This window comes from Mandrillus leucophaeus, unplaced genomic scaffold, assembly GCF_000951045.1.
Source record: "Mandrillus leucophaeus isolate KB7577 unplaced genomic scaffold, Mleu.le_1.0 Scaffold172, whole genome shotgun sequence".
In the NCBI taxonomy this organism is placed as follows: Eukaryota; Metazoa; Chordata; class Mammalia; order Primates; family Cercopithecidae; genus Mandrillus; species Mandrillus leucophaeus.
The window spans coordinates 4,457,538-4,483,906 of record NW_012101721.1 but is presented as its reverse complement, the minus strand read 5'-3'; the positions used below and the strand labels follow the sequence as shown (position 1 = coordinate 4,483,906).

The 26,369-nt window shown below is 38.1% G+C and overlaps 1 protein-coding gene across 1 annotated transcript; it reads right to left on the bottom strand.

Moving 5' to 3' along the window:
* Nucleotides 1–2,965: 2,965 nt before the first annotated feature.
* Nucleotides 2,966–25,697, bottom strand: NXPE2 (neurexophilin and PC-esterase domain family, member 2). The gene is made up of 6 exons (XM_011977049.1): nt 25,573–25,697; nt 24,420–24,525; nt 11,049–11,782; nt 5,835–5,896; nt 3,889–4,104; nt 2,966–3,501 (listed from the first exon to the last, which is right to left on the bottom strand). The coding sequence occupies exons 1-6, from the start codon at nt 25,596–25,598 to the stop codon at nt 2,966–2,968; spliced, it is 1,680 nt and encodes a 559-aa protein (XP_011832439.1). The 5' UTR covers nt 25,599–25,697.
* Nucleotides 25,698–26,369: the final 672 nt, after the last annotated feature.

Here is a 26,369-nt window from a genome sequence, read left to right as displayed (position 1 = left end):
CTTTCTTTCTTTTTTTTTTTTGAGACAGCCTCACTCTGTCACCCAGGCTGGAGTGAAGTGTTGTGATCTTGGTTCACTGCAACCTCTGCCTCCTGGGTTCAAGCAGTTCTCCTGCCTCAGCCTCCCTAGTAGCTGGGACTAGAGGCATGTGCCACCATGACCAGCTATTTTGTATTATTAGTAGAGACAGGGTTTCACCATGTTGGCCAAGCTGGTCTCAAACTCTTGACCTCATGATCCGCCCATCTTGGCTCCCAAAGTGCTGGAATTACAGGTGTGAGCCACCGTGCCTGGCCTCTGATATTGATTTCTAGTTTTGTTTCATTCCATTGTGCAGAAATGGGTTTTTGAAAGAGGTTTGATAATAACAATAGAGAACATTTCGATTATTTCAAATGGCTTTCCAAGTCTTGTATATTAGCAATATAGTCAATATCTGCAATAACCTGAAGCTCTCACTTTAAGGCAAAACATTATGAAATATTCAGATACCACAATTTCTTTAAAAAATAAACAAGAAGTAAATGGCTTAAAAATCAGAGACTTGACACTTAACAACATTTGGTGATTTTTTTGTTTGTTTTTTACTCACCACGAAAAATTATAAGGCATGATGGAATTTGCTTTTAAAAATACGACCAATTACAATGACAAAACATTAAAAAATACTTTCTAGAGAAGAATGCAAGCAAATATTGTGCTATCTGTACAGTACTACTACCTCCATGTGGCTATTGAACACTTGAAATGTGAATAGTGCAACTGAGGAACTAATTTTTTACTTAATTTAATTTAAATTTAAATAGCCCTATGCAACTAATGACTGTTGTGTTGTACAGTGCAATTCTAGAACAACAGAAATAATAGACCCTCTTTTATAGGGGTTAATGGATCACATTTAAATTAAAACATTCAATTTGTTGAGGTGAGAGATGGGGGAGAAGGCACATTACAGAGTGAGTTGTAGAGTGATATAGACAAACCAGTACATGTAAAGAGAAGGTAAGAAAACTAGAAACTATCATATCAGAACTAGGTTGAAGGAATTTGAGGTGGTCGTGGTGGGAAAATGATAACTCATTTAAGCAATTAACAGTGCAATGGTTGGAAGAATAATTAAATTTACTTTCAAAGTTTCCTAAAGGAAGAATTAGAACCGATAAGTAGCTTGATACAAGGAAGGAACTTCTAACGTGAGTTCCCTTATTTAGAGGAGTCTAGTGTTAAGATGTCTGACCCAGACTTTTCTTTTCTTTTCTTTTCTTTTTTTTTGAGATGGAGTCTCGCTCTGTCACCCAGGCTGGAGTATAGTGGTGCGATCTTGGCTCACTGCAACCTCCACCTCCCGATGACCCAGACTTTGTACTGATGTTACAGCATTGTAACTTCACTTCTCACTAAGAAACACAGTCCTAACAGGGGAAGTATCCTTGATAACAATATTCCCACTCTTGAGACCTAGAGTGTATTAATAGAAAGGGAGTGTATCTTTCTAATGAGAGGAAGATTTAGAGACAAAATTCATCATTTGAGGCCCTCTAGAGGGGATCCCAAATCATATTTTAGGATATCCAAGAATCAGGGTTTTGGGGTCTGTACATTAACATAATACTAAGTTGGTTTCTCTCAATGAGCCTGTGGGTTTTGGATTGTGACCCACGATTCTTACTGGAATCCAGAGAACAACTGGTTACTAAGTTCCAAATAATTTTCCTAAGCAAGAAAACTGCTATTATGATCCCACTGAGTTTTCCTGTATACATCATACTTTCTCTAAACTTGAATCATTTAATCTATGCATTTCTGGGCTGCACATGTCTTCAAATTATGGGTGATGATCATTTACTATTCAATCATCATGCTCAGCACTGGAGATATGCCTTTAAATTTGGTTTTCTCTTCCTAGTAAGCACTATTTACAGTAGCCAAAAGGGGAAACAACCCAAATGTTGACCAACAGATGAATGGATAAACAAAATGTGGTATATACATACAATGGAATATTATTCAGTCTTAAAAATGAAGGAAAATTCTGACAAATGCTGCAACATGGATGAACCTTAAAGGCATTATGCTAAGTGAAATGAGTCAGACAGAAAAGGACAAATGCTGCATGTTCCCACTTATATGAGCTACCTAAAATAGTCAAATTCAGAAGGACAGAAAATACAATGGCGGTTGCCATGGGCCAAGGACAGGAGCGAATGGGGAGTTATTGTTTAATAGGTACTGAGTTTCTTTTTGGAATGTTAAAAATGTGCCAGAGATGGATCATGATGATGGTTTCATAACATTGTAAATTACTTAATACCACTGAATCGTATGCTTAAAAATGGTTTATAGCCAGGAGTGGTGCTGCACGCTGGTGATCCCAGCTACGTGGGAGGCTGAGTCAGGAGAATCACTTGAACCCGGGAGGCAGAGGTTGCGGTGAGCTGACATTGTGCCACTGCACTCCAGTCTTGGTGACAGAGTGAGACTCTGTCTCAAAAAATTAAAATAATCCCGGGCATGGTGGCTCATGCCTGTAATCCCAGCAGTTTGGGAAGCCGAGGTGGGCAGATCACCTAAGGTCAGGAGTTCGAGACCAGCCTGGCCAACATAGTGAAACCCCATCTCTACTAAAAAATATAAAAATTAGCTGGGCGTGGTGGTGGGCACCTGTAACCCCAGAAACTTGGGAGGCTGAGGCAGGAGAATCACTTGAACCTTGGAGGTGGAGGTTGCAGTGAGCTGAGATCACATCATTGCACTCCAGTGTGGGCAACAAGAGCAAAACTCCATCTCAAAAATAAAATAAAATAATAAAATGGCTTAAATGGTAAATGTTATGTTACATATATTTAACTATAATAAAACTTTTTCAAATTTAGTTTCCTCAAAACTTGGATTGCATTAAACTATCCTCACTGTATGTGCAAGATCATCTATAGAAAGTGGCTAGTGCTATTTTTGTATTTTTCCTCTAACAAATGTAGTTTAAGAACATGGCAATCTGATTTTGAATCACATAATCTGGTGGATGGGCATTGTTGGTGCAATATGCAATTGTCATGTCCCAGGCATCAATAATACCCACATTAAGATCCACAAAAATATCTCTTATGATAATATTCTGAATATAGCCATGAAAGTCACTAAACATCTCTGCATTTTGATGTATCTCTCTGGTGTTTTCAGTTTTAAGTATCACCTTGGTCTCTGGGCTTCGCAAGAATAGACGTTCAATGGCCTTTTGAATATTGATGGCCCTACGGATGAAAATGTTGATGGGAAAAGGTCTGAAGTGTTGGCCGAGGGTAATGACAATGGCTGTGTTTTTGTCTCCTGCTACCCGGTCAATTTCCCGTGGGATATAGTTTTCATCTTTCACTGAGAATAACTTTTTGGTAACAAATGGATGACCATGTTTTTTCCACTGAATCAAAATATGTCTTTCAACATCCAGAAGAACGTGTGTTTTAAAGATCCCAGCTCCATGATGATCAAAATATTTTAGGGCTAATGAAAGACAAATCAATAAATCTTTTAACAAAAGGAAAATGATACAACTCTAAACTGCACACAACATGTACAAAATTCTAACCAAGATCACTTCTAACTAAGCATTGTTGCCTATGTAGGGTGGATAATTTTACCAGGTGCATTACAATCTTAACAAAACCTTGAACTTTTTATGAGAATACATGAAGAGGAAGAAAAATATTAACATTTGTGAATGAAAATATAAAATTTAACTTTTTATTAAAAGCCCAAAGCCAAAAGTTAGGCAAATTAAAAATAATAATAATAAAATAAATATTAGAAAAGAAAAGCAAATAATTCTAATTATTATTTTAAAACCCTCAATAGTCAAATAGAATTTCAAAATATAAATTAAATACATACTTTTCACAGCTTTTTGTAAGTAGTAAATCCACTGACGCAGTGTTGAATCTCCCATGAGATAAATAAGTTTTCTTTCCAAGCAGTCATTTATATTTTTTGTTTCATTGAACTTGATCTGCTTACAAAATGCTGTAATCCACATTTTTTTCAAAGTATAACCACTGGGGAAAGGAATCTTCATTCCAATCTGGCAGTTCTTTTTTATGTTCTCGCTCTCTGGCAATACAAATTTCCAGACTAAGTAATTTTTATTACCACAAATTATTTTGGAAAAATGTTTCTCATTTTTGCCTTCCTTTTCCTCTTTTTCCTCCCCCTTTCTCTTCAGCTCTATTTTGCCCTCCTCTCTTCCACAAATATTTATTTAGTAAGATCATATTAAAAGGGTGAATTACATAGTTTTTCTTGAATAGTTTTTCTTGGAGTGGGGATCTGTTGGCTCTTGTGCATTTGCAATATCTCCCTGGGCTCCACCTTGTCCCCAGAGCCACTCTACTGTGGAACAGTCAGCCAGAGTCAGGAGGAAATGTGGGGCCGTGAAATAGCAGGGCGCAGTGGCCCTGCCAAATATTACACCAATGACATTGGCCTCGCTGAATTTTAAATCTCATCTTCCTCAAACTACTTATCCAGGAAAAGAAGCTTGAACGTGTTTATGAAATGAGTGTCACACATTGTTTATTTTGTGTGTCCCAGAATCATCTTCTCTGGCTAATAATTTTTCTAAAATCCTTAAATCTTAATTGTCGTGTTTAGAACTGAATGTAATATTCTCAGTGTGATCTAACATAGAAAAAAGTAGGATCATGTCCTCCCTTTTCTGAACGCTCTTCTATTAAAATAGCCTAAATTGTATTTACTGACTCCTATTGAGTTTTCCCCCAGGTAAGTGTCTGAGGTCACTTTTATATTCAACACTTAATATGCACGTCTTCTTTGTCATTTACCTGCATTGTTGTGGTATGGGGTACATATTTAGCAACTTATATTTATTCGTATTGAATTACATCAGATTTGTAAGTGGCTCCAAAAATTACAGTCTGGTACTATCTTCCAAGAAACTGACTGATTTTACTAGAAATTACTGTTCAGGCAAGAGGGAACCAAAAGAGGTGTTATGAGCATTCAAGTTGCCTCAAGAATCTAAGAACTTTCTTCAGTATAAAAGCTGGGTGTGAATGATAGTTGCCCTAGCAGAGAAGGGATCTGTCTTCTTCATAGATTGTGAGCTTTACATCTGGGTTCATGATTTATTTGTATTTATGTTCTCCACAGGGTTTAGCAAAGTTCTTTGTGTATAGTAGGTCCTCAGTAAACATTTGCTAAATGCATGAAAAAGGGGTAATGAGTAACTGTATACCCCGTTGATTGTTAAAATGGAAGTCCCTTGCTTTACTTTAATTTTGAAATTCACTTCATTTCCAGTATAGCACAAACATCACTTCTATGAGGGAAATGGTTTTGTGTTGACCACTAAAGTTCATGTGATTAAACTGAGAAAAAATTCACAGAAATTTCTAGTTCATAGAACTTAAAGTAAGATGGCTTGGCTAAATGAGAAATTAGAAACCACCAAAGAAATGTCCTAACTCTGAATCTGTGCAGCTCACCTGATTCATTTTTCACATGGCACCAGCACCTGATCATTGGCTCTGGAGGAATGAATCTCAAATTTAAATACAAATAGTCTGTACATTTTGAGATGGTGCCACTGAAGTTAACAGTTTCCCTAGCCTTTTATATCTGACTTAGGATGAAAATTGGTTTAAATCAATATGAAAATAATTTCCAAGAATAAAATTCCTTCTAAAACCCAAGGTGGTTGATGTAATTTGGCCCAGGAAATGAGAGATCAAATGGTTAATGTGGAATAAATATCTCTAAGTAAGCATGTCCTTTCCACAGATAAATTGTGATCATGGCAGGCAGCAACACTCCAGACTTACTGTTACATGGTACGACCTCAACGGGGGTAAAGTTCTTCATCATTTCAACTCCTATGTTGGACCTGCAAGAAATGGGAAAATAAATTAGCTTAATATCTGCCAAATGCCTTTCCCCCCATTATTTTGATATATTTAAGATATCCTGGGAAAGTAAATGGGTCAGGATTCTAGAAAGCTGTTTCTCTGCTAATAGCAGGGAATCTGGAGATCCAGAAAAGTCACTCACCCTCCATATGCAATCCATCAAATCTATCTAACATCTATCTGTCTATCTATCTGTCTATCCTCCTTTTAATTTTACCTTCTAAATGGCTCTCTACCACAAACTACCCTCTCCACCTTTTCCATCTGTAGTAATTCAGGCCTTCATCAACCTTTTCGTAGGCCAGTGCCTCTCAAACTTGAGCTTGCATCAGAATTACCTGCAGTACCTATTACAACTCTGATTGCTAAGCCTCACATCCAGAATTTCTGTTTCAATAGTTATGGGGCAAATTTTCAAGAATTTGGATTTCTATAACAACAAGCTCTTGGGCAAACCCAAAGCCAATGGTCCAGTGACATTACTTTGAGAACCCTGTCCTAAATTATTATAATACTATCTTTCTGCCCTTTTGGTTTATCCCACCGAAATACAACCTCTATGCTACCTGTTTTATTCCCCTATGTAAAATGTTCCCATGACTTTCTGTCCTCAACCTACAGGAAAAGCTCCCTAACTGGTATAAAAATCTCCTATGAGTGTCTACATTGTCAGCTTCATCTTCATCTACTCTTCATCTTTTTGAGTTCCCAGGAGTCTATTTTTCATAGTCTGTTATCTCCCTCAGATAGGAATCAAGTCAGTATTACTCACTATAATATTTCCAGTGCCCAGCACAGTGAGCTTCATCTTAATGATGCTACATTAAAATTAGGATTAAAACAATGTATTAACCATGTATCAGTCCCAATGACTATGTTGACTATGTCTGGCCAAACTGAATTCACTCTATCAGAATGAAAACTGTCTGGGGGAAGGTAGGCCCTTTCAGAGCCAGAGCCACAGAAACCTTCAAGAGGGATGGAGAAAGCGCTTTCTAAGATTGAGAAGAATTGCCTGAATCTCAGGAAATGAGTTTTTGGGTCAAGTGAAGATAATATCCCCTTCATCAAGAAGGCCAGAGGACTGAAGAGAGGTCAGAGTGGCTGGAGGTGATGGCTGCATGGAGTGCTGGAGTCATGGGAGACAGCACTATGGCCCATTGACTTTAGAATAAGATCGACTGGGAATCCTGTTCTGACTCTGTAATTCAACTGGATGTGTGACTTTGGCCAACCTATTTAATATGCCTAAATTTCCTCATCTTTAAAATGAGCATAATAATAGTCACTCCAGAGTATATTACTGAGGATTAATGGTATAATATAAGGGAGGAATCTAACATAAAGGTTGACATATAGTAGGTGCTCAACAAGTCATTGCAATTATTATTACTGAGGATCCCATCAGACCTATTTTTGGCACAAGATTAAGATTTGTCTCTAAGAAATTTGAACCTGACCAAACCTCTATTCTCCCATACCTATCTCAGGTAAGCCTGAGGATAACAAAAGAGATCAAGACCTGGCTACCTTGTAAATTTGGTTACCAAAGAAAACTTTGATGCTACATTAAAATTAGGATTAAAACCGTGTATTAATGTTATAAAGGAATTCATTTTAATGCCTCCTGTTTTTGTAATTGTGTATGTGCATTAAATGTTAAAAAGGGGTCTATAATTAATTAGACCATAATATAAACTAACAGAATAGTGAACAACTGTGTTACCTATGTGATGTCTTGTCCTGTGGTAGCCCCTCATTTTTTTTTTATCACGATTATCCATAAAACTCTTAAATTAAAAGAAAAAGACTTTTTTAATTTGAAGAAATAAATGTCCTAGGAAGTAACATTTCTGATTCTTCAGCCGGGGTTGGGAGAGAGAACCCAAGTTGGAAAATATATTTACAGTCATCTCTCAGTGTATGTGGGAGATTGGTTCCAGGACCCCCACTGCATCTACAAAATTCAGCATAGGCTCAAGTCCTGCATTCAGCCCCGTGGAACCCAAGCATGTGAAAAGTCAGCTTTCCTTATATGTAGGTTTTGCATCCTGTGAATGTTATATTTTTGATCCACATTTGGTTGAAAATTCTTTGAATACAGGTGGATTTGTGCAGTCCAAATCTGGGTTGTTCAAGGATTAATGGTACTATGTTACAAATGAAACAGAAACTGGCTTAGTCCCTGTGTTTGTGAGAAGGAAAGATGTCAAAGAACTGGGCTTGGGTCTAAGAAGGGGCCCTAGAGCTTAGCAATAGAATGGTCCATGAGACTTCTTGGATGTGTAATCAGCTGTTCCTTGCATATGCACTACATCACCCATAAGGAGACTGAAATCTCTATTTCCATGCAGCAGGGGAAAAAACTTAATAGCTTGAATAGAGCAGGGCATCTGGGAAGGACTTATGTCCATTTGGAAATAAAGCAGGTTACTATCATGATTACTGTCATGAGCACAGCCCCCTTGAGAAGCCTGATTAGGACCCAAAATGTGTGCCAGTCTGCCAGACTAGGGACTTCGGATTTCCTGAGATACAGCCAGCAACTGTGCAAGGATGGTACCTCCAACCCGGGCTTTCAATGAGGACTAACTCAAGAGGGATCCAGCTGTAGCCAACAGGGAATATAGAGTCAGGCACACGTAGAACATATAGAATACAGAAACTTAAGTCCACCCTTACACTTAAGACATAATTCTGAGACCTTCAAAACAGGAAGAACTTTATGTCTCCATGATCATTTTTCCTTTGCTTCATAAAAATTTATTTTAAAAATCCCAGCTTCTTTTAACTGAGCCAGAGGGGATGAAGAGATTTTTCCATACCTTGATCAGGAAAATGTAAAGAAGTGAAGGTGAAGTAGGGGTGAAAGGGAGAGCCTGAAGTGATGTAGGGTCAGTTGTACCCAACTCTTTGTGTCATCATAATGCTTAAATTGGATTCGAACTTGAATTTCCAGGATATTGTGCTATCCTGGAAATTTGCCCTTCTGAACACATATCAGAAAACTAAAGCCTTTCTATGGCAGCAGCTCCCAAACTGGGGAACCAAAGTCTCTTTAAATTATCCATAAAATAAGTGGTCTGTGGCCAAATAAATTTGGGAAATGCTGTGTGCTCTATTCTTGCTTGAAGGGATCCATATTAAAGTTTCTGAGAAGTCCTGCTGCAAAGAAACCAACTTAACTTTAATTATTTCTCCAGATTGTATTATTTCACTTATTTTTTCATTCAACAAATAGTTATTCAGAACTTTCTCAGTGTCAGGCATTGTGCTGGGCGTGTGAGACAAAATACTGGCCCTGACTGACTTCCTGAGAGACACAGATAGATGATTTCTAAGGCCCTGCCTACCTATCTCATCTTCTGTCTCCCTCACTTCCTGCATTCCAGCCTCACTGCACTCCACCCCCACCATGGTTCCTGGAACATTCCAACATGCTCTTGCCTCAGGTCCTATTCATTCTCTTGAAAAAGCTATTTCCCGAAAATTGACATGGCTTACTCCCTTACTTCACTCAGGTTGCTGCTCAAGACAAGTCTTACCTGACACCATTTTAAAATAGCATCAACCATCACGTTTGAAACCCTTACTCTTATGACCTTCATATTAAAGAGTTTTAATATTAAAAGAGTTTAAATTTCACCCTTAGAGCCGTGGGGTCATCTTAAAGCTTTTAAGGAGGAAATAGTAAAAGAAAAATCTGTTTATTTACTTTTTGTCCTTCTAGCCCACTAGAATGTTAATTCCCAACACCTAGGGCTGTGTCTGGAATACAGAAGGTGCTGACTACTTATAAACTGAAAGAATGGTCTAGGCATGATGGCTCATGCCTATAATCCCAGCACTTTGGGAAGATGAAGTGGGTGGATCACCTGAGGTGGGGAGTTCAAGACTAGCCTGGCCAACATGGTGAAACCCGGTCTCTACTAAAGATACAAAAATTAGCCAGGCATGGTAACAGGTGCCTGTGGTCCCAGCTACTCTGGAGACTGAGGCAGGAGAATTGCTTGTACCCAGGAGGTGGAGGTTGCAGTGAGTTGAGATCATGCCATGGCACTCCAGCTTGGGTGACAGAGCGAGACTCAGTCTCAAAAAAAAAAAAAAAAAAAGAATGAATGGTGAAAAGTAGTTAACACTTAATGCTCTGCAGAGCTTACAACTTAACAGAGGATATTAGAAATAAATTGGAAAATTAATAATGTAATAAGAATTATGTTGGGGAAGAACAAAATGCTAAGGAAGAATATAGGACTAGAACTTCACTCAGGGAGATGGAAAGTTTCCTAGAGGAAATGATGTCTAAACCAAAGCCTGTGAAATGCCAGAGGTGAGAGGACATGGTCCGTTTGTGAAATAAAAGGAGTTTCACTGACCGACAGAGAGCAAGGCAGCATAAAGGTGAGACAAGAGGCTGCCAAGGGAGAAAAGTCTTTGTAAACATATTAAAGAGTTTAAATTTCACCCTTAGAGTCGTGGGGTCATCTTAAAACTTTTAAGGAGGAAATAGTAAAAGATGTAACTGCATTTCAAAAACATTAGTCTAGGTGCAGTGTGGAGAATAGATTGGAAGAAACAAGACTGAGGGCAGAGAAATCAGCTCTGGGGATTGTTGCAATGATCTGAGGTATGATGGCAGATTATACAAGGATAGAGGCAATAGTGGTAGACAGAAATGGCTGTGTTCAGGAGATAATTGGGAGGTATAATGTATAGAACTTGATGATTCACTGGATGTAAGGGGTAAAGCTTGACTGAACAATGATATCATTCACCACTTTTTTATTGTACAGCATCTATTAATACTCTATAGGATTAGTATTCCAAGGAACACATTATAGAAAATACTGGTCTATAAAAAATTACTGAACCTGGAAGTACTGCATACCATGGAGAACTATAGGTCTACATTAAGTGCTTCACGGATTATATTCCTGTCAGCAAATAGTTCTAGAGGTGACTTGTATGGATCCCTGTGAACACACTCCAAGCTGAACGGACTCTGAGGACCTAATTATAATTTAGTCAACATAATTGACATGATACAAAAGTTTGATTAGGCAAAACTACTAGGCAGAGTTTAGTCAAATACCTCATTTTGTCTATTATTGTATTTGGAAGCCTCTTTACCTGTGGAAAAGGCTCCATTCTTCTTTGCTAAGACAGGAAATATTTCTTGTCCTAGTGGTCACGTGGGTCAAGGACTCACAGGGCATATGTTGAGGCCTCACACAGTAGAAGGCTTCATGGTCTCTGTTATCCATGTACTGGCACAGTTCAGCATTTGTGTTTAGGGTCAGGCCACATTCAGTGAAGACATTGGAGGTTCTATTGGCAAACAGGCCAATGAAGATGATCTTATCACATCCTTGGTTCCTTGCCCTCCAGAGAGCTGACACCCCTTCACTGGGGTGGATGAGCAGCAGAGACAGGGAGACCTGGCCCTCCCAGAACAAAGTGAAGCTGACCAGGTAGGTGCCGTTGTTGAAGTCAGTCACCTTTCCTGAAGCACCTGCCATTAGGGCTGGGGAGGACATCCTGGCCCTCAGGAAATCCCCACCATATTGCTTCCTGTGTCCCAAGTGGTCCCTTACTTCCAGAAGGATGTCCAGCTGATCCCCCCTGCAGTACGTATCTTGAGGGTTAAGGATGGTGGCTGTGCTGTGTGTGGCGCTGGTGGTGGTGTTCACATGGGTGAAAGGTCTGGGTGGGATCTGCTGGTCTAGTTTCTCCATAATGTCCTTTATTCTAAGCTCAGTCTCTTTTGGTGAAACTGCTGGACACAGTGGTGCTTCGGAGTGTGAAGATTTTTTGACGATGTTCCCTTGGTTCAGGGTAATATGGTTTTCCAAGCTGAACGAGAACTGAAATATTTAAAGGGAAAAGAAAATATCATCAGCAAATAATAGTACTTGCTTTTCTATATAAATTATTATGGCTTATTTTACACCTTTCAGTGTGATAAATTAAATATCAAAAATCAATACTAACTGGTTTTCAGTTATGGAATCATCAGAATTGGTTTCCATGTAGTATGACTTCCTCTGCTGCCAGCAGATGGTTTTCTTTAGGAGTCACTGGCTTAAAAATTAACTAGATACAATCAATACATATTATTTCATGATTCAATTTTAGAGTCTTTCCTTTTGCTATCCCCTCACTTGACTTTTCTTTTTAAAAATCATATTATCATTTTCTATATCGACAATGCAGACAACAGAGCACAATGTGGTACATGTTTCATGTACACTGGGAAAGAATGTATATTCCACTGCTGTTGGAGGAAGTGTTTTATGAAGGTCAATCAGATTTAGTTGAAGGGTTGTGTTCTCTAGTTCTTCTACATTTTTACTGACTATATTAGTTTCATTGGGCTGACATCACAAAGCATCACAAATTTAGTGACTTAAAACAACATAAATTTATTCGCTCATAGTTCTGGAGGCCAGAAGTCTGAGATCAAGATGCCAACAGGGTTGGTTCCTTACGGAGGCTTTGCGGAGGAATATATTCCATACATCTCTCCTAACCCCTGGTGGTTTCCAGTAATCCTTGGTGTTCCTTGGCTTGTAGATAGTTTACTTCAATCTCTGCCTCCATTTTTATGTAACCTTCTCCTCTGTGCGTGTTTTCCCCTTTTCTTCTCTTAAAAGGACATTTGTCACTGGATTTAGGATCCCCCTTAATCCAGGATGATCTCATCTTGAGCCCTTTCACTTACTTACATCATCAAAGAGTGTTTTTCTAAATATAGCAGCACTTTCTTATTCATGGTTTTAGTTACCCATGGTCAACCATGGTCCAAAAATAGATGAGTATAGTACAATAAGATATTTTGAGAGAGAGAAAGAGACAGAGAGAGAGAGAAACCATATGTATGTAACTTTTATTACAGTATGTTGTTATAATTATCCTATTTTAATATTAGTTACTTTTATTAATGTCTTACTGTGCCTAATTTATAAATTAAACTTCATCATAGGTATCTATGTATAAGAAAAAGCAGCATTTACACTGTATAGGGTTTGGTGCTATCTGCAGTTTCAGGCATCCACTGGGGTCTTGGAATATATATTTAGTAGATTTAAAGAGGACTACTGTAGGTCATATTCAGGGGTTTTAAGTAGACACATTTTTAGGGGGCCATCATTCAACCTGCTCAACTGACTTTCTCTCTACATATTTCATCAATTACTAAGAACAATGTTAATGTTTTTGACTATGATTCTGAATCTTTCCTTTTCTTTTTATTGATATATGCTTTTCTTCAAATATTTTGTAGTTCTGCTATTAGATGTACAAACATGTATTGCTTGTTACGTATTTGGGGTGAATTGTCACTTTTATCATTATATAGTGATCTTATTTATTCTTAGTAATTTTCCTGGTTCTGAAATCTACTTTGTCTGATATTAATAAATTCATGCAAGCATTATTTTGGTTAGGTTTTGCATGGTATATCTATTTTTGTCATTTTACTTTTAGCCTACCTATATCTTTATATTTAAAATGGATGTTAGCTTATGGTTGGTTTCTTTTCTTTTCTTTTTTTTTTTTGGATATGGAGTCTCACTCTGTCACCTAGGCTGGATTGCAGTGGCATGATCACAGCTCACTGGATCTTCGATCTACCAGGCTTAGGTGATCCTCCCACCTCAGCTTCCCAGGTAGTGTGAGCCACCAGCATCTGGGTAAATTTTGTATTTTTTGTACAAAGTTTTTTGTAAATTTTGTATTTTCACCACGTTGCCCAGGCTGGTCTTAAATTCTTGGGCTCAAGGAATCTACCAGTCTCAGTCTCCCAAAGTGCTAGGATTATAGACCTGAGCCACTGAGCCCCGCCTGATTATTATTATTATTATTTCTTCTTCTTCTTCTTCTTCTTCTTCTTCTTCTTCTTCTTCTTCTTCTTCTTCTTCTTCTTCTTCTTCTTTCTTCTTCTTCTTCTTCTTCTTCTTCTTCTTCTTCTTCTTCTTCTTCTTCTTCTTCTTCTTCTTCTTCTTCTTCTTCTTTCTTCTTCTTCTTCTTCCTCTTCCTCTTCCTCTTCTTCTTCTTCTTCTCCTCCTCCTCTTCTTCCTCTTCCCCTTCCCCTTCTCCTTCTCCTTCTTCTTTCTTCCTCTTCTTCTTTCTCCTCCTCCTTCTCCTTCTCCTTCTTCTTCTTCTTCTTTTAAATTGAGATGGAGTCTCACTCTGTCACCCAGGGGAGTGCAGTGGTGCAATCTCGGCTCACTGCAACCTCCACCTCCTGGGTTCAAGCAATTCTCTTGCCTCAGCCTCCTAAGTAGCTGGGATTACAGGTGTGCCCCACCACACCTGGCAATTTTTTTCTTTTTTTTTTTTGGTATTTTAGTAGAGACGTTCTTTCACCATGTTAGTCAGGCTGGTCTTGAATTTCTGACCTCGTGATCCGCCTGCCTTGGCCTCCCAAACTGCTGGGATTACAGGCATGAGCCACCATGCCTGGCCGATTTCTTCTTTTTATACATTCTGACAGTCACTGTGTTTTCACTGATGTGTTTGGACTATTTATATTTAGTGTTCTTATTGATATGCTTTAAGTCTACCATTTTAATAATTGTTTTCTCTTTGTTCTCTCTTTTTCTAATTCCAATGCCACTATTTTTAAATGTACCAGAACTCTCTGTTCTCCTTAACAAGGAGAACAAGGGGAACTAGGTTACTAGAGCCTAACCAAGTTGGGTTTTGCCAAAACCTGATCAACCTGGGGTAAGGAAAATACCCAAACCCAGCCCCCATCTGGCCTTCTTATTTCACCTAAGGATTGACGTGGGTATAGGAAAACGGGAAGCTGACAAGCACTTGTGAAGGTCACCATTTAAGGGCGTAAGCTCACTAAAATACTGAGAATAAATCACAGTACTACAGAATGCTTCCCCTCCTACACATCTTACAACCAACTCAATAGGAATTCTGTATAGAAACAGAAGATGATAGCAAAAAGCACTGCATGTCTCAGACCCTATTTAAAAAGGGGTCCCTAGAAACACCCAAGGATGAAGTCTCTAGGAGAGACATAAAGATGGAAACTGGAGGAAATTGTAGCCTCTGAGACAATATCTACAGTAAACAGTAAACACAGTCTAACTCCTAACCACTTAAACATAAAAGCTCACACTAAAGGCCTATCTCAGTTCCAGTTGACCAACTATGTCATATCCAGATTTTGATAAAAATTACAAGGCACACAAGAAGAAAAAAAAATACAGTCTAAAGGGAAATGCAAGCATCAGAACCAAACGTAGTTATAATAGAGATTTTGAAATTATCAGACTGGAAATTTAAAATAACTATGACTGAGGTATTAATACTTAGGGCTTTAATAAAAAAAATACACAACAAGCGGAAACAGATGGGTAATGCACGTAGAGATGTGGCAACTCTAAGAAACAATCAAAAGGAAATGCTAGAAATAAAAAAAACCACTACATCAGAATAAAGAACATCTTTGATGAACTCATGAACAGACTGAGCATAGTCATGTGAAAAATAAGAGAGCTTGAAGTATGTCAACAGAAACTTCCCAAACTAAAAACAAGAGAAAAAGCATGAAGAAAGAACAGAATATCCAAGAACCATGGGACAAACACATAGGCATAAATACACATAATGGGAGTCCCAAAAGGAGAATAAAGAGAAATAAAGAGAAAGGAACAGAAGAAATATTTGAAGAAATAATGACTGAAAATTTTCCAAAACTAATAACAGAAACCAAGCCATAAATCCATTCTGAGCATTTAAAGACATTGTTTGGCCTCTTGGCAGTGGTGACCACAGCAGGCATTTTGGGCTCAGGCCGGAGTTTGCAGCATTTGCTCTGGAAAGGCAGAAGGGTACCCACAGTGAGAATTGAGTAGTGAATGCGGAGAGTTCCCCAGCAGTAGGCACTGGAATTAGTCTTTTTCCTGTCACAGGCCTGGAGCAGGAGGAGAGTTTCTGAAACCAGGGTTTCTCCTGGGTGGTGAGGCTTGTAGCCAGGGACAGCTTTGCAATCTGGAACCAGTCTGTGTGTGTCAATCCTGGTGTTCCAGCCTGCTCCCTTGGCCATTTAGGGGATAGTGCCCATCAGCTTCAAGAAGTAGAAGGGAGGCAGACCTCACTTTCCCTGAAGATCTAACCCTCAGCACTATCTGCCCCTAAGGGAAGGGGGAGCACAGCTCACCAAAGCCCCCCTTGGGCCAAAGAAAATGCAAGCATGGTACAAGCTGCTGAAGGTGGCATCACCAAAGCCCAGGAGTGCATGTGGAGAGGAGGTCATCGCTCACCCCCACCTTTCTTCTCAGTGTACTGTTGTAGACTTAGCAGCAGCTCTTCCTATCAGGGCATGGCGAGCATGGACTGAAAGAGACAGCTTCCCCAGTGTCTCCACCACCACTGAAGGTGAATGTGTGCTAGGAGAGGGCATGTTTCACACTTCCCAATTTGTCTCTGTCCCTGCCCCTAGCTTCCAGCTGTTACTCTTAAATGCCACACACTAAACTGCTGCTTGAATTACACCACCAAACAAAATTACATTGCTACAAAAAGCAATATCTGAGAAAGCCACTGCAACCTATCTGTAACCAATGAGCCCATAAAGAGCCTAGGCACCCTGAAAACACCAAGAAACAAAGCCATTTGATCATACACAACATACACCATAGCCGTACCCCCAAGAAAAAACAAAAGAAAAAATCAAGAATCCCTATCCAAATGATAGCAAATTCAAAGGAAACAAAAGAGTGTCAACTTTCTCAGATGAGAAGGAACCAGTGTAAGAACTCTGGCAATACAAAAAATCAGAGCATTTCATCACCTCCAAAGGATGCCATTCACTCACAAACAATGTATATTAACTAGAATGAAATATCTAAAATGACAGGTGTAGAATTCAGCATGTGCACGGCAAGGAAACTAACCAAGATTCAAGAGAAATTTGAAATTCAACACAAGGTGCCAGAAAAAATGATCCAAGATTTGGAAGATGACATAGCTGTACTAAGAAAGAACCAAACAGAACTTCTGGAATTAAAAAATGTACTAAAGGAATTTTAAAATACAGCCGGAAACCTTAACAATAGACTAAGCAGAAGGAATTTTAGAGATCAAAGACCAGTTTTTTGAATGAACCACTCAGACAAAAATAAAAATGAAAATAATTTTTAAAAATGAACAAAGTCTTTGAGAAATAAGGGATTATGTAAAGTGATCAAATCTATGATGACTCACTGGCATTTTTGAGAGAGAAGAGAGAGTAAGCAACTTGGAAAACATATTTGAATATAGGAAAATGTCACCAGTCTTGCTAGAGAGGTTGACATGCAGATACAATATCCAAAGAACTTCGATGAGATACTATACAAGGCAACCCATCCCCAAGGCACACAGTCATCAGGCTATCCAAGGCTAACACAAAAGTGAAAATCTTAAAGGCAGCTAGAGGAAAAGGTCATATTATCTATAAAGGGAAGCCCATCAGACTAACAGCAGACTTCTCAGCTGAAACCTTACAAGACAGAAGAGATAGAGGTTCCATTTTTAGCATTCTTAAAGAAAATAAATGCAAGCCAAGAATTTCATATCTCACCAAACTAAGCTTCATAAATGAAGGAGAAATGAAGTATTTTCCAGACAAGTATTTGTTAAAGGAATTCATCACCACCAGACCAGCCCTACAAGAGAAGTATCTCCTTCAAGAGTCCTAAATATGGGAAGAAAAGAATGTTACTGGCTACCACAAAAGCATACACAAGTACATAACCCACAGATTCCATAAAGTAACCCCTCAATTGAAACTACAAAGCAACTAGCTAAAAACACTATGGCAGGAACAAAACTTTACATATCAATATTAACCTTAAATACAAATGGCCTAAATGTCCCACTTAAAAGACATAGAGTGGCAAACTGGATTAAAAAACAAGACTCATCTTTCTGCTGTCTTCAGGAGATTCATCTCACATATAACAAATATGTGGTACATATACACCATGGAATACTACACAGCCAAAACAAAGCACAAAATCATGTCCTTTGTAGTAATATGGATGCAGCTGGGGGACATTATCCTAAATGAATTAACACAGAAACACAAAACCAAATACCACATGTTCTCACTTATGAGTGCGAGCTAAACGTTGGGTATATATGAACCCAAGATGAGAACAATAAACACTGGGGATTCCAAAAGCAGGGAGGGAGGATGGTGAGGATTGAAAAACCACCTATTGAGTACTATGTTTGCTACTGGGCAATGGGAGCATTAGAAGCCCAAACCACATCATCATGCAATATACCCATATAAGAAACCTGCACATGTACTCCCTGAATCTAAAATTTTAAAAATTATAAAAGTATTTAGAAAAAAATAAATTATAGAGAAATCTCATGTGCCCGCTACTGAGTTTTTTTTCAATGGTAACATCTTGCAAAACTAGTAAAATATTGCTACCAGCATATTGAAACTGATATAGTCAAGATACAGAACATTTCCTTTCCTTCATGTTGCTGTTTTTTTTTTACCATGCTTACCTTTCCCTCACCCTCTCCCATTCCTTAATTAATCTCTGGTAACCACATATCTATTATTTATTTCTATGATTTTTGTCATGTCATGAATATTATGTAGTAGAATTATGCAACATATGAGCCACAAATATGAGCAAGGAAAAACAAAAAGTTTTGTGCTAGACCCTTAAAATTAGGCACAAAAGGAGGAAAGTCTCTTTAAAATAGTAGTAGCAGGGCCAGGATCAGCATTTAATGCTCCATTGCACGTGAGGCCCAGTTGTTTCATTATTTAATAATCTGTTAAACACACACACACATATGCACACACTAGAATTGCCAAAGACTAAATGCTTGCATCTCCCCAAAATTCATGTTGTAACCTAATTTCCAATGTTGCTATAGATAGAATATTTGTGGTTCCCCCAAATTTGTATGTTACAACTGAACTTTCAATGTGATGGTATTAAGAGATGGGACTTCTGGGGAGGTGATTAGATCATGGGGATGGAGCCCTCATTAACAAAGTTAGTGACTTTACAAAAAGGACCCCAGAGAGTTCCTTTGCCCATTCCACCATTTGAGTACACATGAAAAGATAGCCATCTATGAACAAGGAAGCAGGCCCTCATCAGACACCAAACATGTTGGTGCCTTGATCTTGGACTTTGCAGCTTCCAGAACTGTGAGCAGTAAATTTATATTGCTTGTAAGCCATTCCATCAGTGGTATTCTTTTAGAACAGCTTGAATGGACTAAAACCAGGGTTTCACACACATATGCACACACATTTCAAATATATAGATATTTCAAAGATTTATATACATTAAGGGATATACATTTTTTCAGAAGACCCTAAGATATCTTGTTCTCCATGATATATCTGACCAACTGTCACCAATTACTACATAATCCTCCTCTTCTCTGTCATTTTTTGACCAACTAGATTCTTTTACTCATTTACAGAAGATCATGAAGAACTTGACTCCTAGTCTTAATCACTAGAAGTCTTGACATCCTCCAGGTAGACTTCAATATCCATGAAGGCAGTTCCTCCAATACCTAAATTTCTTTGCTCTTGAAGCTTCTTGGCTTTAGAGAACTGTAAGAGTAATCACTTAGCAATTCAACTTCCTGTCACACTGCCAAACATGTGTAATCACACTTTTTCTTTTCTACTTCCTACTTTCTTCTATTAGCCTTTTTCCATATGAATTAAAATGTATTCAAGTATCTTCCACATTACAAAAAGGAAATTTTTTGAGCCTCTAATTCCCCCTTTAATTGCTATTCTAACCTTCATCACTTCCTCACCTCTACCAATTAAGTTTCTCAAGGGTCCTCTTCCATCCCATGTGTACCTTCTCCACTAACACTAACTCCTCAGCCCAGTGCTTATTTTGTTTCTCAGGATTATATCACTAGCAACTTTTTCTTCCCACTTGATAGCTCATCCAAGGAAATGTCACAGACTACAATGACTTCAGCTGCCATTTGTATTCTGATGTTTCCTAAATCTATTTTTCTAAGCCAGGTCTTTCCCAGCTTCAGATCTATATTTACAACATCTCCACTTGGTTGACCTAAAATGACCCAAACCTAGACTGTTCATACCTAAACCCATCTTTTGTCTTCCAACTATTTCTCCTACTCTGGTCAATACTTCAGTGAATGATATCACCAGCCATGCAGTTGTACAAACTTGGAAGGTAACTCCTGGTTAAACCTGCCTCTTTACCTTCCATAGTCAATCACTATTACTGTCAATTATAGCCCAAATTCATCGACTTTTCTCCATCCTTATTGTTAATAGCTTATTTCAGGTCACCATTACCTCTCACCCAGATAACTGAACAGTCTTTCTTTATTTTGTTATTTACTATATTAAGTATCTACTATGTACCAGAGACTGTTGTAGGCACTTGTGATACCAATAAACACTTATAAAAATCTTTGACTCTTGGGAGGCCAGGGTGGGTGGATCACGAGGTCAAGAGATCGAGACCATCCTGGCCAACATGGTGAAACGGCATCTGTACTAAAAATGCAAAATTAGCTGGGCATGGTGGCATGTGCCTGTAATCCCAGCTACTCAGGAGGCTGAAGCAGGAGAATCACTTGAACCCGGGAGGCAGAGGTTGCAGTGAGCCGAGGTCACGTCACTGCACTCCAGCCTGGTGACAGAATGAGACTCCATCTCCAAAAAAAAAAAAAAACTTTGACTCTATAAATGTTACTATATACTAGATAAAGATAGACAATAATCAATTAACATAATAAACGAGTAAATCATATATTATTTTAGAAAGTGAAAAGTACTATTACAAAAAATAATTCAAACAAGAAAGAATTGTATGGTAAATTTAGTCCTCGAGTAAAATGACTGGTTGTAAAAGGAAAAGGGATGTTCAGGACAAACCAGAAAGTCCAAGCATGTCATGAACAACCTGTGTAAGTGACAATAAGATGATTTATGTTTAAAAACTCAAAAACTTTTAAATAATCTAGTTCTCTATGATTAAAGGGAAAATATAATGGTCTTTCTATAGATCAGGTTTGATGTAAAAAAAACCCACTTATACACTAAAGAATAGAATTGGTTAGAACAATGAAACTTTCTTAAGGGTTTATTCACTCTTAATAAATTATAAGATATTTTAATTTTTTAATTTTAACCCAAAGTTCAACTTTTATTGCATCTCACAGGTTTTGGTTTTCTCTCCCCTTTTAAAAGACATGAAATAGTAACACTACCCTTCAACTCATTTTCAGTTCACATAAGGTTTTATTTTTGTTTTTTTGTTTTTTTCCTCCTCAGGTTCTATTTCTTGTGGCCTGATGCTGGCAATGTTTTCTTAAAGATTTAAAGGAAATGTCTTCTTCCAACATAATATTCTATGCACTACAAAAGGTCTTTTCTTTTGCCTTTGGTAACTAGACTAACAGATTTTAAGTTTTATCAAAATAATTCCTATGCCACTATTATTAAGTTTGGTTTGCTCAGGAAAAAATTGAGATTAAAAAAATTTTAATTAATATTATTACATCCTTGTATCTTCCTGTATGTGCTTTTAAAGTCCTTGTGACATTGAGTTACAGGGCTTTGACTTCTGGGTCTAAAAAGAACACCAAGTCCCACTAAACTTAAGCTCTGACAGCAATTAAAGCCTCATCTTCAGGCCTGGTAGATGCCAATCAAAATTAACTGCATTCCTGAGACACAGGACTAGAAATTAAAGCTATTCAACTCCTCAGGGCTCAGGGACTGTCTTGGAAGAGGTAGGTATATGAGATTGTAAGAGCCAATTTTAAAAGATAAAATAAGTTCAGTTTCTCTATAATCATTAATGTCAAAGGCACACTGATGCAAGACCAGCATGTGGGCCCCTATGTCAGATTAACAAGGTTTTCTTGAAGCATAAACCTACTCCTTAATAAAGGTTATAAAGACTTATGGAAGTTATATCTTACAATCAGGATGACAATTTTATAGATTGTTTATAAAATTTTGGAAAATAAATTTGATTGGCTTCCTGCTGTTTTTATTAGGGCTTATTGTTTGGAAAATTAAGTCTCCTCCCTCAAAGAATGAAGGTTTTGCCTTTTTAAAAAAATCCTTGAGTTATCACTTTGTTAAATGAATGATTTATTTTACAATGACCTGTGATCCTACTTTGTAATATCAAGTGTTTTAAACCTTTGATATTTGACAAACTTTCCAAATTCAAATTATAAATTATGTCTTTTTCTGACCTTACTTATCCTTTAAGATATTACTAATAGGTCCCCTAAAGTTCAAAAATGACATGTTTGTCTTATTTGGTATAAAAATTATACAGGAAGTGTTGTCAAATATAAAATGGTATTTGGTTTTCTTTGCACTGTATTTGTGTAAATATATTATTAGTATGTATTCCAAAATTATGGGAAACTCCTATAATTCTGATATCACTTAATGTATGTTATCAGTAATAATTATAATTGCTATGTTAAAAAACATTCAGAGTAAGGGGAATGCTAAGAGGTGGGAGTGGAGATGTGTCTGGTGTTAAATCAAGAAGATGAAAAAAACTTGAAGGAAGTAAGAACTATGTGGAAGTTACACGGAAACCTGGAGAAAGGGAAGAAAAAGAAAACAGCCAGTGCAAGGATGTCTTGGACCAGGCCTAGTGAGTTTCTGTGCCCTTTCTTTAAATGAGTCCAATAAAACACTGTGCCAAGGAGTTTGGGCCATACACATGCTGCATGAAGAGCCACTGAAGGTAGAGTACCATATTCAAATTTTCATTTTAGAAATAAATTTTCAGATTCTTGAACACAAAGATGATGTCCTGTATTTCTGTATCTTTAATTCCTAGACCAGTGCCTGACACACAATATACACTTAACAAATGTCTGTTGAATGAATGCTTAGAGCAGGCTGAGACTGGAGGCAGGGAAATTAATTGGAAAACTATTTCAACAATTTAGATGAGCAATGATAAAGTATTGGTCTAAAGAAAGACAATGTGGATGGAGAAAAAAAGGACAGACTTAAGAGACATTTTGGAGGTAGGATTGATAAGACTTGATGGCTGATAGCTTGTCGAGGGAGTTTTCGCTTGATTGACTACACAGGCTATGGCAACAATTATTAAGACTGGAGAGATAAAAGTAGAGAATTTGTTTCGATTTGATTTTGTATGCTTGTTTTGTTTTTATTAGGGGATGATGGTGAGACAGATTATAAATTTGGTGTGTGTGTTTTTTGTGTTGGTAGTGCTAGTGGAAGACTTAGGTGGAGATATCCAATGAATAGTATATATTCAAGAGTGGGGCTGGGAAAAGGTTTCAGCCTTGGAAGGACATAGCAGAGATTCTCAAATGTTAGCATGCTTAAGAACAAGCTGAGGAGCTTGTTAATACTTTGTAATCTTAGGCTCAAACTGAGATTACAGTAGTTCTGGAGTATGGCTCAGGAATCTGCATTTTATGCACAGGAATAAACACAGGTGTTCTGGGCAGAAGGCTCCCAGACCTCACTTTGTGAAACACTAATATTGGTAGTGGATAGGACCTGGGCAAATGAACTAAAAGGTACAAGCATAGAAGAGAAGAGGATCAGAGGAAGAAATCTAGAGAATACATATTTATAGAGAGGCCCCAGGAAAAGAAACCTCCTGCGCTGTGCTCTGAAGGCTTTTTTTTTTTTTTTTTTTACCAGTTCATATTACTGGCTGAATGCCCTAGACTGTGGTGCTTCTTGTTTGAAGCTTGGAGGTAAGTCTGCATTAGACAAAGGTTAGAGAGACACTTTTAAAGGTAGCTGGGTTCAAATGTAAACAGGCCTCAAATGGCTAAACAAAGGAGTTTGTTCTTTATATTGTCATTGGTGAAAGTGTTTGATCAGGACCGGGAGATGATGAAAGCAGAATTTCTGAAAGATTATGTTTGTACTAAATGGTCGGGAAGAAAAGAAACTGGAAGCACGGTGAGTTAAGAAAAACTTACAAAGGGAAGAGTCAAAAGACACTAAACTACTTAAAGAATAAGAAAACCCCTGTGAAAAAGGCAGAGGACTGAAACAGAAACTTAATTAGTTTGAAATCTCAGAGGCCAAGGGAGGAGGAGAGAATTTTGAGGCTGGATGTTTACAGTGCCAAGTAGTACAGAGATGGCACAAATCCATCTGCCATTTTCTAAAGAGAAACAATAATAATCTATACATTGCCATTTAAAATAGTAATAATAATGTATGCATTGCCAAAGGGATTTATGCTGAACAGTGAACCCCTGATCCACATTCTCCTGCTAAGATGATATGTCTTTAACTTTTATTTCTTGCCATGATAAAGTATGCATTGCCAAAGGGATTTATGCTGAACAGTGAACCCCCGATCCATGTTCTCCTGCTAAGATGATATGCCTTTAACTTTTATTTCTTGCCATGATAAAGGGGGTCATTCAAATGAAGTCACTGTGACCTTCTGTGAAATTCTTAAAAAGGAAACTTCCTACCTTTGTGTGGTCTTTTGAAGCCAAGTAAATGACCCAGAAAATTAAGATAAATATCAACATCAGCAGTAATTTTCGAGCTATGGCATTTGGAAACAAAGTGAGTATCCTATAAGAGAGGACAGGAGAAATAATCACATTAAATCAAATAAGCACCACATAGCTCCATATACTTTGGTTCCTCTTCAGTAATTTCCAGAACAAGGTGATGTTATCCTGGATTTTCCAAAAGTTCCTTTATATCTTCTATTGTCAATCAGAAACAAAGTGTTTCCCTGAGGTAGGGAACAAAAATCCCAGAAGGACTCTTGGTTTCTGATGCTCAGGTTAATTCTTTGGGTTTGGAGTCACATCACATACTGGAACCTGTTTTCTTGTTGAGGTCTCAGCATGGACAGCAAGGTTTTAGATTATTTACCAGAAAAAACAGTACCCCCACCCCCATCCTACCCCCGCCGTGTCCTCTAGTGAATCCTGGTCTCTAAATCTCTCTCTCTGATACACACACACACACAAGCACACACGTGTTGTCTGGTGTCCTCTCTCCCTGGTCTTATCTGCTTCCAAGAGCTTCATTACAAACCTCCCATTTACTATTTTAGGCAGCTTGTTGCCACCTCAGTTATCTCCTCAAGCCAATGCAGTTGATTAACACTGCCAAAAAGAGTAAAAGTTAGTCTTTAAAAAAGCTCAGTGTTGAGTGGTTAGAATTTTAGTGTTAGTTTTTAAAACCCAGAATCCCAAAAGTATGTGGCAAAGAGCTAAATTATGGCAATCTTTACCGAACGTTTTTGACCAGGACCCACAGTAAAAAACCAGAACAAACAACCCCCTCTCCAAAAAAAAAAAAAAAAACACATCATACCAAATCCCAATTTAGGACACATGAATGCATACACACAAACACACACCCTGCAAAAAACTCATAAAACAATACTTATCTACACTGCACACAATGCACTATGATTTTTTTCTAGTTACTGTTTTATTCCATTTAATTGTATTCTATTTTAAAAGTATTTTTACGTCCAAGTAAAATGATTTTACTATCCTCTAAAGGGTTGCATCACACCATCTGAAAAACACCAAATGGTCTATAGTTCTCCCCTCCCTTCCCTGACGTTAGCTTGCCAGTAAGAGTTGGAAAGTACCACACCTATGGATGAATATTTTCTCCATCATCTTCTCATGTTCTCACAGGAATTACAGTTGTCCAGAGACTCTCCTTGATTAAAGCAGTCTTTGCATTTATTTTAGGGTTGGAGTTTCCCTATGAGCTTCATTGATCAAAAGCTGAAATCCTATTTGTGGCCACAGCGTGCCAGCTGGAATCATACACCTCCCTTTTCATGATCTGTTCCTGCCCAACCCACACCACAGAGCCAGAAGAAAAACGCCATGAGGAAGCTCTGAAGTTTGTTTTTAGAGACTAGACATCTAATCGCAGCACTGGGTCACCTCTGGTTGAGGTTTTACTTATTTATAGACAGAGTGCACTTCCCTTGCTCATGCCTTCGTATGGTTTCCACGTGGGATTAGTCACCTCCAAGGTAGCAGGAAAAGTAACTGAAAAATCAGAAAGAAGAAAAACAGAAGCCCCGAGTCCACAGTTCTTGAAGGCCTGAGAATTGATTCAGCTGGGTCCTCTCAATTTTTGGAGTGCTTTCTTTGTAAACTTTCTCTTGCTCTAAGCCATTGCATACATCAAGCAGTCCAACAGTGACGATTTAAGTTAAATCTCAGGCCATAAGAGGAACAGCCACAGGTCTAAATCTCACTGCAACTTGAATATATAACAAGGTAAGAGAATCCAAAAGAGCAAATTCTGCGGATGTGGGTATGACACTGATCTTCAGTGGTCACAGTGCAACTACCGGCCAGGTGGCCCTGGTACCACCATATCACACGAGCCACACTCAGTATGCATTGCTCTGCATGAGAGTGTCTAGATAC